At 39.6% G+C, this 15,655-nt stretch overlaps 1 protein-coding gene across 1 annotated transcript; it reads right to left on the reverse strand.

Moving 5' to 3' along the window:
- Nucleotides 1–7,506: 7,506 nt before the first annotated feature.
- On the reverse strand, nucleotides 7,507–8,713 carry LOC144306462 (putative vomeronasal receptor-like protein 4). Its single transcript, XM_077885873.1, is given in 4 exon segments — nucleotides 7,507–7,895; nucleotides 7,898–8,267; nucleotides 8,269–8,397; nucleotides 8,705–8,713. Coding segments are annotated over 4 exon segments (897 nt in total).
- Between the last annotated feature and the right edge of the window lie 6,942 nt (nucleotides 8,714–15,655).

Genomic DNA, 15,655 nt, shown 5'->3' on the forward strand with positions numbered 1-15,655 from the left:
AAGAAATGACCAAGGCAGGTGGTTTTTATACTTTTGAGACAATGAGACAATAAATCTGTAAGGTTTTGACATTACAAAGAAAACTTAACTTTGGGATCTTCAATTAATAAGGAATTCTAAACAATTTAGGCTTGGGTAGTAATGAATAGTGAGTGATAAGGGGTGTTTATATAGCTTCTTATCTCAAAATTTCCTATTTCTGGTGGATATGGATGTGTCTTTACCTCCTGGTACAGCGAGGATGCCTTTCTGGCAGATTTATTTCCTGCTTTCAGGGGAATGGTGAAAGGTCTGAGTGTCCTGGTTACACAAGCTGTCTCTTAAGTAACTTTTATTTAAAACAATCAGTATACCAAAATTGCATACCTTGGGGCAACCTGTCCTTGGCCCTCATGCTGACTAAGTCACAAGTGATGGTAGACAGTTAATGAGTTACTGGGCTTCTATTGCTATCCTTTCTCTTATGTAAAATGACAATGAAAAGACCTACCTCAGAGAGTATTTGTGGGCTTTCAGGAAAGACAGTCTTTCTAGAAAGACAGTCAAGAAATATTGCCTATGTATGTTCTGTGTGAATAAAAGAAAAATCTTTCCCAGTCTTAAGGAAATAACAGGACAGAGTGGCTTATACCAATGGACCACATGTGCATTTCTTGGCATGGAGCTGTGTGACTTAGAATCTCTAGCTCATCCCTAGGGCAGGTCTGGGTCAACACGATCTGGATGGCATACCTGATAAAAGCATGAAAGCTTTGTACTTCTCTGACATTCACTAGTTCTACAAGTAATTAACAAGTCCAATGTCTCCAAGGAATACCTCCTTTTCTTTTATTGCTCTTTGTAATGTTAAGACAAAATACTGTTTAAAAACAGGCATTTGCTAACAAACTCTGTTAAGCTTTGTTTAAAAGTGAAAATGAGTTCCTTCTCTGCTTCCGCCTTGTCCCCTGCTCTGTGTACACAGTCTGACTCCTATAATGCCAGGGATAGCTTTAGGTCAGCACAGAACTCAGAGTTGTATTCTCTGTCTACAGGTTTATCTATGATGCATCCTGATTAGGCATCACTGGTTGGTGATGTATAAACCTTGTCTTTATTCTTCTTATCATCTTTCCCTTGACTGGCACAAATTATTTCTATCCAGGTCCAGTGCTCGCTCGCTCTCTCTCTCAAATAAATAAGTCAAAATTGATTAATTAAAAGAAAGAAAAAGAAGGAAGAAAGAAAGAAAGAAAGAAGAAAGAAAGAAAGAAAGAAAGAAAGAAAGAAAGAAAGAAGAAAGAAACTGAGCACTTGGGGCCACAACTCTAGCCAGCCAGCAAAAGTCAGCAAGCATACATGGTCTGCACGGGAGTCACCATACACAAGACCCCTGCTTCAACTTTAGGAGAAGTAGCCATTTCACCTAATTCATAGAATCTAATACTGAAAGTAAAGCAAAAAAGGGAGACACAGGAATGTGCTCCAACAGAAAGAATAATGAGAGAAGTAACAACCCATACCCATGCAAAAGATTATAAGAGAATACTGTAATGAGTAAGGATATTGAATATGGTACATTTGTACTCATTTCTTTACTTGGAGTAGATCTATTATGATTTTCTATCTCTCCCAAGTTCAGGTTTGGAATATTGGATGTTTCCAGGAGTTTATCCATTTCTTCTAGGTTGTCGGGTTTGTTGGTGTATAATTTTTCATTTGCAACTATGTGAATGGATCTAGAGGATATTATGCTAAGTGAAATAGTTCGACCAAGAAATACAAATGTTATATGATTTCATTTATAGATAGGATCTTTAAAAATGAATAAAGAAGAAACTGGTGGTGGCCAGAGGGGAGGGGTAGGGGCTGGGCAAAATGGGAGAAGTGGGAGGGAGATACAGGCCTCCAGTTATGGAGCAAGTCAGCGGAATAAAGAGCAGAGCATAAAGAATACAGTGAGTGATATTGCAATAACCATGTACTGGGACATATGGCAGCTACATTAGGTGCACATAGCATAATGCTATGTTCGACTTGTCAAATCACTCAAGTGTACACCTGAAACTAGTGTAACATTTGTGCCAACCATACTAAAAAAGAAAAAGAAAGGAAAGAAAGAAAGAAAAGAAAAGAAAAGAAAGAAAAGAAAAGAAAAACAACCCAAAGAAAAAAAAAGTAACCATCGCAAGATAATGACCATGGAACTGAAGGATGCTTCTCCACTCCCAGCTCCTCACTCTTCGGGAAAATACACTATCCCTTCAGGGAGTGACATTTCTCTTTCTTGTCAGCTCCCTGGTACACAAGCTATCTCTAATGAACTCCACCTGTTTTCTTTGTCTCAAGGTTAACGTTCATTTCCATGACATCGAGACTCAAGAACCTGGCCTTGGAGGCCCAGTAACAAGAGTACAAGACAAACAGTGAACTCCTCCCTCAACAAAAGTAAACCTAGGAATATAAAACTTGAGGAGAAGATCTTCAGGTCCTAGGACTTGGTAAGGAGCTCTTAGACATGATACCAAAACCACCATCTATGAAAGAGGATTGATGAATTGAATTGACCATCAAAAAAATAAAGACTTTTGCTCTGTGAAAGAGTGCTGAGAAGATTAAAAGGCAAACTTCTGACTTGAGGAATCTTGACAAACATATTCAACAAAGGACCATTCTAGATGTAGAAATAATACTCAAAACTCAAGAGTGGAAAGATGAATAATCCAACTAGAAAATGTGCGATAGGTGTGAAATACTTCAGTGAAGAGGACATACAGATGGAAAGCTAACATGTGACAAGATGTGCAATATCACTAGTTTCCAGATACATACAAATTAAGATGAGGTATTACTGCATATCTATGAGAACAGCAAAAATGAAAAATAGTGACAATACAAAATGTTGGCAAGGATGCTGGATATTTATCTATTGCTGGTGGGAAGATTATTTGATAGGAGAGAGAGAGCACACGAGTGGGGGGAGGGCAGAGAGGGGGGGGGCAAAGCAGACTTCCCACTAAGCAGAGAGCCTGATGCGGGGACTTGAAGATCTAGGATCACGACCTGAGCCCAAAGCAGATGCTCAACAGACTGAGTCACCCCTAATGAACTAACTATTGATGTATGCAACAGTTTAGTTAGATCTCAAGGGCATTATGCTGGCCGAAAAAAATCTCTGAGGTCATTTAGTGTATGGCACTCTCTATATATGTATATTTACACACATACATACATATGTAATATTGTTTTGTAGTCTTGAATAGGCATGGCATTGCTAGGGTTAAATAATTGCATCTATAAAGAAATGAATCCTATTCTCACCCCAGTCCCAAGCCGCCCCAGTCCCCCATCAACATCAAGATTTCACTTTTATCCTGTGTACCCACCTGGAATTTCTTTATACAAACACAAATAAACACATACAAATATAGAACTCAAATGGTCAGTGATCACACCTTCCATGGAATGTTTGTCACCATGGTGGCGCCCTTCCCATTGGTAAGTCCCTGGCAGGTGGTTGGCTCACTGCTGGGCTGAGAAATCCCAGGCCATATGTACTCCTGTACCAGGAGCCCCTCAGGCTGTATCTTCCCGAAGGTGAAGGTGTTTTGTTACCTAGTGTGCTCACGTGACCTCCTTTCTCAATACTCCATCTTTTCCAGGGCAGTGACCACAACGCCAACACTTGGCCTGCAGACACCTACAGTATTTGTTGAATTGAGCTGGATGGAGTGAGAACAGCTGAGTTAACTTGAATATCAGAGCTTAGAACAGCTTTCTTAGAGCCATGGAGATTAGAAAGACTAGGGGAAAGACACAAAAAAAGATGAATTAGAAGGGGGACACTTTGTCCCCTTTGCTGGCAATTTCCACAAAGGGTGGCCTCCTCTGCCTAGGCCTTGTATCAAGCGGTTCTCCCTGGTTTGGGCCGGTAAGAGATTCTTCCTTTCTCAAGGCCATGTAATTTCTCACAAAAATGTATATAGTTAGTGCTAGTCAATGTTTTCTATATTACATATTTCAAATAATAGTAAGGGCAGTGTAGTTTTGTTGTTCAGCTTGTTTATCTGTTAAGTGAGAGCTTTTGGTTCAAGACCTTATGAGATTCTAAAAAAAAAAAAAAAAAAAAGACCTTGTGAGATTCTAGTTCTACTTCTTAATGGAATTTCCTTCCATCTCTCATTCCTCCCACTGTGTCTTCAGGTCCCCCTTGCTTGCTTGCTTGCTTTCCTTCTTTCTTGTCAAGTCTTCATTGCCTTCATCAGGTAGTTCCAGAACTGACTTACCAGCATTCAGATAATCAGCAGTAACAGTAGTGTCTCTAGGGGTCTTTTAGAAGATGAATAAGAATAGTGATAGGTTCCTGGCCAGTGGTTTTCAAATTCTGTTTAAGTTTCCACTATTGGATTCAATGTTATGAAATGTTTTAAAAATTAACAAATCTAATGAACAAAATACATATGCCAACACTTTGTCTTGTTGATGTATTAGTTTTATGCCCCCTGCTGTATGGGTAGTGAGAATTCTTTACCATTTTGATTTACTGTTCCTTGATGACTAATGATGCTGTGCACCTTTTCCTATGCTTACTGGACACTATCATTTCATGGAAGTGGCTTCAAGTCTTTGCCCATTTTTACTGGGTTGTTAATTTCCTTTATTTATGTGTAATAAGAGTCTGCATGTATTTTAGATTTGAGTCTTTTGTCAGTTATGTGTATTGTGCACATCTTCTCCCAATCCGTGGTTTCTCGACTCAGTTTCTTAGTATGACTGTTGCTGAACAGAAATTCTTAATTTTAATATTTTCCAAATTATAATTTTTTTATGGTTAGCTGGTTTGACATCCTGAATTGTTAAAAAAAATCTTTGTCTACTATGTAGTCATAAAGACATTCTCTTATGTTTTCTTTTAAGAGCTTTATTGCTTTCTTTCTTAAACTCTCCAATCCATCTCTAACTGATTTTATTTTGTAGGTTAGGAGATCAGGTACATTTCTCCAGGTGGCTATTTTACAGACCCAACCTAATTCATTTAAAGACCATTTTTTTACCCACTGTAGTGAGGCTGCCCTTGTTATGAATCAGATTATTACAAATATGTAGCCTGAATTCAATATCTTGTTCCATTGATCAGTTTACCTACTCTTGGAACAAAAGTATACTGCTTTATTACTATAGATTTATAATCGGGATTGATATCTGGTAGTGCATCTGTTATCTGCCTAGAGTGGGTCCTTTATATTTTCACATAAACTTAACATAAGCTTACTAGTTTATACACACACATACACACACACACACACACTTTGGGATATTAATCCAAATTGCACTGCAACTTAAGAATGATTTGGGGAAAAAAATAATGATTTGGGGAAGCTATGTGCACCCCTATTTTTTATTACAGCAATATTTACAATAGCCAGGGTATGGGTATATATATATACACACACACAATGGAATATTACTTAGCCATTAAAGAAATAATGAAATCTTGACATTTGTGACAACATAGATGGTCCTCTTGAGGATATTATGCTAGGTGAATTATATCAGATAAAGAAAGACAAATAGCATATGATTTCCTTTAGAAGTGGAACCTAAAAGACAAAACAAATGAATAAACAAACAAACAAAAAACAGAAACAGATCCAGAAACACAGAGAATAAACTGATGGTTGCCAGAGAAGAGCAGGATGGGAGGTTGGGCAAAATGGGTGAAGGAGAGTAGGAAATACACGCTTCCAGTTAGGAAATGAATGAGTCCCAGGAATAAAAGCTACAACATAGGAAATATAGTCAATGGTATTGTAATAGTGTTGTATGGTGACAGATGGCAGCTCCATTCGTGGTGAGTGCAGCATATCATATGCAGTTGTCCAATCACTGTGTTGTACACCTGAAACTAATGTAATAGTGTGTGTCAATTATATTTCCATTTTTTCATTCAATTTTATTTTATATACATTCAATTAAATTACATCTAGCATATTATTAATTTCAGAGGTAGAGTTCAGTGATTCATAAGTTGAAATATACTTCAATTTCAAAAAAGAGTACTTTGGAGACAATGGACACCTTAAACATAGTGAGTTTTTCTTTCCCTGAACATGGGATTTTTTTTAAATTTTTATTTATGATAGTCACAGAGAGAGAGAGAGAGAAAGAGGCAGAGACACAGGTAGAGGGAGAAGCACGCTCCATGCACCGGGAACCCGATGTGGGATTCGATCCCGGGTCTCAGGGATCGCACCCTGGGCCAAAGGCAGGCGCCAAACCGCTGCGCCACCCCCTGAACATGGGATTCTTATACATTTATTTAGCTTTAATGTATAACCCAATGTTTTCTAGTTTTCACTGGAGAAAGTGTAAGCGTTTTGTTTTTTCTTATATATTTGATTTTTATATTTTAAGCAAATTATTCAATTATTTATTGTTAATATGTAGTAGGCCATTATTTTTATATTGACCTTCCATCTGTGGGATTTGCTAATTTTATTTCTTTTTTACTCTTTCAAGTTTTCTACACACATAATTTTATTAATAGTGGGTGACTAAGAACTATTTCACTTTTTCAATCCATTTTCCTTCTTTCTTTCTTTTTTTACCTTCCCAGAATAGCTAGAATCTTCAGTAAAACGCTGAGTAGAAATGATGATGATTAACATTTGTCTCATTTCTAACCTCAGAATTAAACATTTAAAATTTCTGCATTGGATATGATGTTAACTGTGGTTTTCCTGTAGTTAATCTCTATCAAATGAAGATATAATTTTCTCTAATATAATTTTCTCTGAGAAGTTTTATTTATATTTTTAAAGACTGGGTGTCGATTTTTACCAAGTGTATTCAGGACTCTATTAAAATGAATGTACACATTTTCTCCCTTTGTGGTCTTTATGAGACTCATGATATTCCCTTAATTATTGAATATTAAGCCCTTCTGGCATTTCTGGAATAAATATTATCCTTTTTATATAGTGTTTGGTTCCATCTGCTAATATTTTGTTTCTAACTTTGCATCTACATTCATGAGCAATATTAGCCTGTGAATTATTTTATCTTGCAACGTCCTCATTCAGATTTTGGCATCAAAGTTATGCTAGTCTCTTAAATGAGTTTGGAGATGTTCCAAGAGTTCTACTCATGGCTAAATTTACTCCAGAATTCCCTTGCTCAACTCTATTTAGGCTGGAAGTTGGCCTAGGATGCTTCCACCCAACCTTCTACTGTCTGCCCTTTCCTCAGCATCACACATCTCCATCAGCTGGCTCTTCAGCCTTCCTGGCTCCCTCCTCATTTTCTTTCAGGCATTTGCCCTGACAACTTCTCTGAATATTTAACCTTGTCCTGGTGTTTGCTTCTCAGAAGACCCAGACTAGTGGACTTTTTTTTATAATATACTTCTAATTTATGCTGGATGGAATTTTTGCTGGGCCCAAACCATCACTGAATGATGTACCTTTAGCTACTAATGGAATCACTAGAGAAAGCAGTTTTCCCAATTTCTCAGTGAGCACCCCAGCATTATGCCGGTTGGGCATCCCTGCTGATCAGCACATAGAGGCTGACACTGGCATAACCAAATGTTATAAGTGTTTTAATATTTAATATTGTGTAATTATTTGTCAGGAAGGAGCCTGTGGTGAAGGAGACAATGAAATATGCCCAATAAAAGAGAAGAAAACAGGTCATGAGAATGAGAGCACTATGAGTAACTCTGATCTCTGGGCTGGATTTTCTCTGAAGCCTGGAACTCTGGAGAGAGAGTACACTCTGGTGATGCCTATAAAGATGGAGAGCCATGTACCCACTGCTCCAGCCCATGAGACTCTGAAAGACAACATCCTGCAGAGCCATGAGAGTAGGAAAAAGCCACCTAATAAGTTGCCCAGGTGGTAGCATATAACTGTAGTCCCAAACGCTGTAATCCCAGATCTGTTCATGTTACTGACTGCTGTGATGCAGTAGAGCAAGTTGGAGGTTATCAGGAAATTGAAGATCCAGAAGAGGAGGAGATATGGAAGAACTTGCCATGTAGTCTGTGGTTTCAGCTTCCTCCATGAGGTGGTCCTGGGACTGATGCTGATGGCCTGGACCACGCTGAGGTGGCAAGTGGTGCAGATTGAAAGACCACCAGCCACTCTCCCCAGGTAAAGCACAGTCTTACAACCAGCATTGCCTAGGAAATTTCTGAGATGAAAAAATATGGTTATATCTTTGCTCTCATTGGTACAAATAATTGTATTTGCAAAAGCCAAATGGATGAGGATAAGGCCTATGGGGTTTGTTTGTTTTTTCAGGCCCCATGAGCAAAGTATATACATGTCTCACAAGTATGAAGAAGTTCCCCACAATTTCAAGTCCAATAACAGAAAGCAAGATTATTCCCTGGATGAGCTTACTCCAAATTATCTTCTGACATCATGCACAAAAGCAGGAAAAACTTTGGACAGACACAAATAAGTAAAGATGACATATTTTAGGTCCGTGTCTGTTCCAGTGAAAAGAACTGGTGGAGACAGAGAGGCGGAAACACAGGCAGAGGGAGAAGCAGGCTCCACGCAGTGAGCTTGATGTGGGACTCGATCCCGGGACTCCAGGGTCACACCCTGGGCCAAAGGCAGGCGCCAAACTGCTGAGCCACCCAGGAACCTGCTATAGTCCATTTCTAAGCTCTACTGCTGAACATCATTTTTGACACCTCCTCCTTCACTGCTCATACCCAGTACATGATCTCACTGTAGAGAACTGTGCTAGGCTCTTCCTGGTCCACTTTAGCAGCCTAGACTTACCTAACCCTCAGATACTGTGAATACTGGGCTAACACAGTTGTAGTTGCCCCAAAGAACTGTATTTGGCTCAATGAGAGTGGTTTCTCAGGGAAGACTATTTGGCTTACTTGTCTCTCTCCAAGTGCAGAAGGGGAGTCCCAGCCCCCTTGCCTCAAGGGGGACTAACTCTGGTCACATGTGTGTTCCTAATTTTCCACCTGAGTGTTGTCAGACTGGAGCAGATTTTTTTTCTCTTGTCTGTGCTCTTTGCATGCTCCACCTCTCCTGAGGATGTTCCCCCAGCAGAGGAAGAGCTCTGGCTCCATAGAGATCTCATGGAAATGCAATCAAAGACACACATCTTACTGACACACTCTCTTCCCCTTTTCAAATTTAGTGACACTCTTACAGTCAGAAATGCCTCACCCTGAAGGCCAAGTGTCCTCAGTATCCCATGTTGTGATTTATATAACTACCTTATAAATGGCATCTCTCTTTCTTTTTATTCTCTTTCTATATTATGTCAGACTAAAAAGAGCTTTTGAAACATGAATCTGTTCCTTTTGCTTCAATGGCCTACAAACCATAGATGGCTTCACATGTTAACCTTATGCCTAAACAAGTTTGTCCTTCACAATTGGGCCTCCTCTCCTTCTTGCCAAATTTATTTCTGAATTACTGTCAGCTCCCCTGCCAACAAATGTACATGAACTCCAGATGCTGAGATGCTCCTGCCCTCAGCTGCCCCTTCACGCAGCTAACTGCTGCTCATCTATCACACATCAGCTTAGGATTTTATTGTCTGGTGTCTTTCCCTGGATTCTCTGGGCTCTGCTGCCCTGGTTTGTTTACATGTCTCCTTCCTTCATTCAGTTGTGGAGCACCTGAGAGGTGTTCTCTGTCCATCCTGTACCTACATTTCACGTTACAGCGCTTGCTATTAACTGCTCAGGGAGTTGTTTATGAAAATGTTATTAAATGAGACATATGGTTATGGTTGTAAAACTGCCTGTTAATCAGAGATAAGTCTGTGAGCTAGTTTGGAGAGAGATTTGAGTTGATTTGTGTTTCTTTACAAATGTCACAACTGAATGAGTTGGAGAAGACGATTCACAGTGAATGTCGCATTCACAAGGGACTTGAGTGTTTCCTCAGATGTGTAAAAGCTACACATGTCTATATGATCTGGAGGATGTTGGAAAGAGTTTATATAGATTTTAAGAAGCTTTCAAAGCTTCTTACTTCCATAATTTAAGGATGAACAAATGCAGTCTGCATGAATCAATGCATTCCAGATGCTTGTGCAGTATCATTAGATCTGAGAAGTATAACAATGTTCACAAGCACATTCTGGAGTTTAAATACTGCCTTCCCAATTTCTGTCTGGGTGACTCTGGGTGTATTATTTGGCTTCTCCCAGGCCCAGTGTTCTCATCTGTAAAATAGGGGTGACAACTTTGCACTTTGGAGGTCTGTCTTGAGGATTAAATGAACTGATATATGTAGTGCTATGTCAGTGCCTTGAAAGCACAAAAGAATAATTTTCTAAAAACAACTATTCATGTTACTGTGTGTCCCCACACCTTAAAAAAATTCTCTATAATAGTGTACTGTGTCATTTTGGGTAGCTAGAGAAGGAAAACATCAGAATAAATAAAATCTTAGTAAAACAGGCAAGCATGCCCCATATTGAAGAGACAGAAGGACACCAAAGATAACATACAAGCTTAAGTACAAAGCCCCAAGTCTGGGAGTTAAAAGGCCCAGGCACTGAGGAGACCACAGAGGATGTGCACTCCCATAGACCTGGGGGAGATGTCCTGGCATGTGATGTCTCCTACACGTCCCTCCTTGCTACACAGGGGCATCCTCAGGCACAGCACATCAAGTCTGCTGCTGCACAACAGCCTCCTCACAGACCAGAAAGGAACAGATGTCTTTGCAGGGCCTAGGAAGTGATCAGCTGTCTTCTCACAGCTTTGGGTCCTGCACAAGGCACAGGGGAGCTCCGACTGCTGTCTTCCGCCTGCCCCTCCCCATTCTGCCCCAGATAGCCTCCTTGCAGAGCCAAAGGCAGCCCCTATCCATGGCTGTCAGGTGTACTCACCTTGGCAGCTCTGTTCAGCTCTGCTCTGGGACAGGAGAGGTGCTGTGGCAAAGCAGCACCAGCCAGGCCCTGTTTATACTTTTCTGAGCCCTTGTGGTCATGGCTAACTTACTGATGTAACCATATCAATGTCACAAGTTCTGGCTCTCAGCTAGGGGTATAGGGCAACTTCTGCACCATATAGATCCCTGAGGCACACGTCTCCCCTGACCCTCTGTCATTTGCTGAGCCAGAAACACTCTGATCCCAATTATAGTAAATGTGCAATAATGAATAGGAAGCACTGCAAGGATGAGCCCTCAGCACAGCACATGTCTCAGAGAAGCTCTGGTCTCCTTGATTGTATTAGGACCTCCTGCCATCTCCCACACACCCACAGCCACCACCAAAGCTCAAGAAGAAACACTTGAGAATCACAAGTGGTCACTTTCTGAATATTTTTAAACTATACACTGATAATAAAAGATCATTGAGCAGTAGAGTCAGAATACTGACTCCCCATGAGAGACAGTGTCTAGAAAAGCACGAAAGGGGGACTTCTGGGTGCTGGCTATATGCATATGAACCAGTTCATATGGTCACCTAAGTGACCACTTAGGTGGTCACTTATGATTTCTATTGTTCTTAGTATGTTCACTTCTTTCATAAGTATACTGCCAAACAGTGTCAGTGGCCCTGGAAACTCATGTCCTGCATCGTAGCCCAAACCCAGCTTTGATTGTAAATGCTTACTATTTTCTCTTTTCATTTTTTTTTCTAATAATAGTCATCCTACTGAGTGTGAGATGATATGTTATGGTGGTTTTGATTTATTCTTCCCTGATGATGAGTGATGTTGAGTATCTTTTCATGTGCTTATTGGCCTTTCCTGTTTCTTCTCTAGAGAAATGTCCATTCAACTCCTTTGCCCATTGGTAACTGAGTTGTCTTTTGTTCTTGTACATTCTATATGTATCACTTACCAGACACATAATTTACTAATAATTTCTCCCATTTTAACGACTGCCCTTTCACTGTGTTGATAGTGTCCTTTGATGCACCAAAGTTTTACATTTGATTGAAATCCATCTTTTCTACTTTTACTTTGCTGCCTATGTTTTGAGGCATTTCCAATAAGTCAATGCAAAGTCTAATGCCATTAATATTTTTGTCTTATTTTTTTGGTAAGAGTTTTATAGTTAAAACTATAAAGTCAGGTCTCGGTCCACTTTGAGTTAATTTTTGTTTATAGTGTGAGATAAGAGTCTCACTTTATTCTTTTGCACATCCAGTGTTCCCAATGTTACTTGCTAAAAAAAATGCCTTTTCCCATTGAATGATGTTGGTACTCCAATTGAAAATCATTTGACTAAAGATGTGAAAGTGCATTTTTGGGATCCCTATTCTATTCCATTGGTCTATATGTCTGTCTTTGTGCCAGTACCATATTGTTTGATCACCATAGCTTTGTAGTGAGTTTTGAAATCAGGAAGTGTGGGATCTCTAACTCTGTTCTTCTCTTTTTTTTAAAGTGGTTTTTGACCAATTGGAGTCCTTGTATTCCATATGAAATTTAGATCATACTTTTCTGTTTTTGTGAAAAATATCATTGAAGTTTTGATACAGTTTGCATTAAATCTGTAGATGGTTTGGGGTAGTATTGACCTCTTAACAATATTAAGGCTTCCAATCCATACACATGGGATCTCTTTCCATTTATTTATGTCTTCTTTAATTTCTTTCAGCATTATTTACAGTGTTCAGTGTATGAGCTTTTTGTTTCTTTGGCTAAGGTTATTTTTAAGTATTTTTATCTTTTTGATGCTGTTTTAAGTGCAATTATTTTTAAATTCCTTTTTTGTATTGTTTATTGTTAGTATATAGAAACATCTGATTTTTGTGTGTTGATTTTTGTATCCTTGCTGTACTAATTGAGAATTAAAATGAGCTTAATATGTCTTTCACAGCTAAACTCTCTTAGAATTGCAAGATCCTCACTAGTCAAAACAAATACCATATATTTATGATGAAAAGGGGAGGTAACTAAAAACAACTACATATGCTTGACATTCAATATTATGGAGCTGTCCTACTTGCAGGCACACCTTGCTTTTTGAGTTTCACTTTGTTGCACTACACAGATACAGCATTTCTTACAAATTGCAGACTTGTAGCCGTCCTTTTTTTTTTTTTTTCTTTTTCTTAAGATTTTATTTATTTATGAGAGACACAGGCAGAAGGAGAAGCAGGCTCCATGCCTGGAAGGGAGAAGCAGGTTCCATGCAAGGAGCCCGATGTGGGACTCGATTCTGGGTCTCCAGGATCACGCCATAGGCTGAAGGCAGCGCTAAACTGCTGAGCCACCAGGGCTGCCCATGTGGCAGTCCTTTGTATATCGAGTCTGTTGGTGCCATTTTTCTAACATTTGTTCACTTGTATCTCTGTGTCACATATTGGTAATTCCCACAATAATTTAAACTTTTTCATCATTCAATCTGTTACTGTGATTTGTGATCAGTGATGTTACCTCTGTAATTGCTTTGGGGTACCAGGAACTGCACCCATATAAAATGGTGAACTTAATAAATGTTGTGTGTGTGCTGATTGCTCCAATGACTGGACTTTCCCCCACGTTTTTTCTTCTCTGTCTAGCCTTCCTATTCCCTGAGACACAACAATATTGAAATTAGGCCAATTAATAACCCTACACTGGCCTCAAAGTTTTCAAGTGTTCTGAGAATTATACATCCTTCATTTTTTTAAAAAGATTTATTTATTTATTTATGATAGACATAGAGAGAGAGGCAGAGACACAGGCAGAGGAAGAAGCAGGCTCCATGCCGGGAGCCCGATGCAGGACTCAATCCCAGGACTCCAGGATTCCACCCTGGGCCAAAGGCAGGCGCTAAACCGCTGAGCCGCTGAGCCACCCAGGGATGCCCTAACATCCTTCATTTTAAATCAAAAGCTAGAAATGGTGTAACATAATGAGGAAGGCATGTCTACAGCCAAAATAAGCCAAAAGATTGGCCTCCTGTGCCAAACAGTTGGCTAAGTTGTGAATGAGAAGGAAAACTTCTTGAAGAAAATGAAAAGTGCTACTCCAGCAAACACATGGATGATAAGGAAGTGAAACAGTCCCATTGCTGACACAGAGAAAGTTTGAGTGGTCTGGATAGAAGATCAATATTCCCTTAAGTCAAAGCCTCAGCTAGAGCAAGATGTCAAGTGTCTTCTATTCTGTGAAGACTGAGAAAGGTGAGGAAGCTGTGGGAGAAAAGGTTGAAACTAGCAACAGTTGGTTTATCAGGTCAAGGAAAGAAGCCATTTCCATAACATAAAGTGCAAGGTGAAGCAGCAGGTGCTGATGTCAAGTCATCAGGAGGATCTAGCTGAAGGTGGCTACACTAAACAACAGATTTTCAATGTAGACCAAACAGCCTTCTTTTGGAAGAAGAGGCCATTTAGGATTTTCACACCCAGACAGTAGAAGTCAATGCATTAGACTTAAAGCTTCAAAACATAGGCTGACTCTCTTGTTGGGGGCTAATGCAGCCAGTTACTTTAAGTTGAAGCCAATGCTCATTTACAATACTGAGAATTCTAGGGCCCTTAAAAACTATGCTAAATCTACTCTGTCTATGCTTTATAAGAAGAACAAAGCCTGCATGGCAGCACATCTTTTTACAAAATGGTTTACTGACTATTTTAAGCCCACTGTTGACACCTACTGCTCAGAAAAACAAATCCTTTCAAAATATTACTCTTCAGGGGATCCCTGGGTGGCTCAGCGGTTTGGCGCTTGTCTTTGGCCCAGGGCGTGATCCTGGAGTCCCATGATCAAGTCTTGTGTCGGGCTCCCGACATGGAGCCTGCTTCTCCCTCCTCCTGTGTCTCTGCCTCTCTCTGTGTCTCTCATGAAAGAATAAATAAAATCTTTTAAAAAAAGAGTTTAAAAAAATATTACTGTTCACTGACAATGTACCTGGTCACCCAAGAGTGCTGATGAAGATGTATGAGATTAAGGTTGTTTTCATGCCTGCTGATACAACATCCATTCTGCAACCCATAGATCAAGAAATAAGTTTGACTTTCAAATCTTATTATTTTAGAACAACATTTTGAAAGGCTATAGCTGCCATAGATAGTGATTCCTCTGATGGCCCTGGGCAAAGTAAATTGAAAACTTTCTGGAAAAGATTCACCATTCTAGAAGCCATTCAAGACATTTGAGTTTCATGGGAAGAGGTCAAAATACTGACATCCATAGAAGTTTAGAAGAACTTAATTCCACCTAATGGATGATTTTGAGTGGCTCAAGACTTCAGTGGTGGTGGAAATGGTGAGGAAACTAGAATGAGAAGTGAGACTTGAATATGTGGCTGCATGGCTGCAATCTCATGATAAAACTTTATCAGATGAGGAGTTGCTTCTTATGGATGAGTAAAAGAAAGTAAGATGGAACCTACTCCTGGAGAAGTGCTGTGAAGATTGTTGAGATGACAACAAGGGATTCAGAATAATTTAGCTGATAAAGCAGTGGCAGGGTTTACAATGATTGACACCAATTCTGCAAGAAGTTTACTGTGAGTAAAAGGTGATCAAACAGTATCACATGCTACAGAGAAATCATTTGTGAAAGGAGGATGTGGCAAACTTGTGGTCTTATTTTAAGAAATTGCCACAGCCACCCTAACCTTGAGCAACCACCACCAGCCATCAACATCAAAGCAAGACTCTCCACCAGCAAAGAGATTATGACACAATTGTGGTCAGCAAGGAGTAATACATAGAATTGTTGAATCAATGTGTTGTA

This window comes from Canis aureus, chromosome 37, assembly GCF_053574225.1.
Source record: "Canis aureus isolate CA01 chromosome 37, VMU_Caureus_v.1.0, whole genome shotgun sequence".
In the NCBI taxonomy this organism is placed as follows: Eukaryota; Metazoa; Chordata; class Mammalia; order Carnivora; family Canidae; genus Canis; species Canis aureus.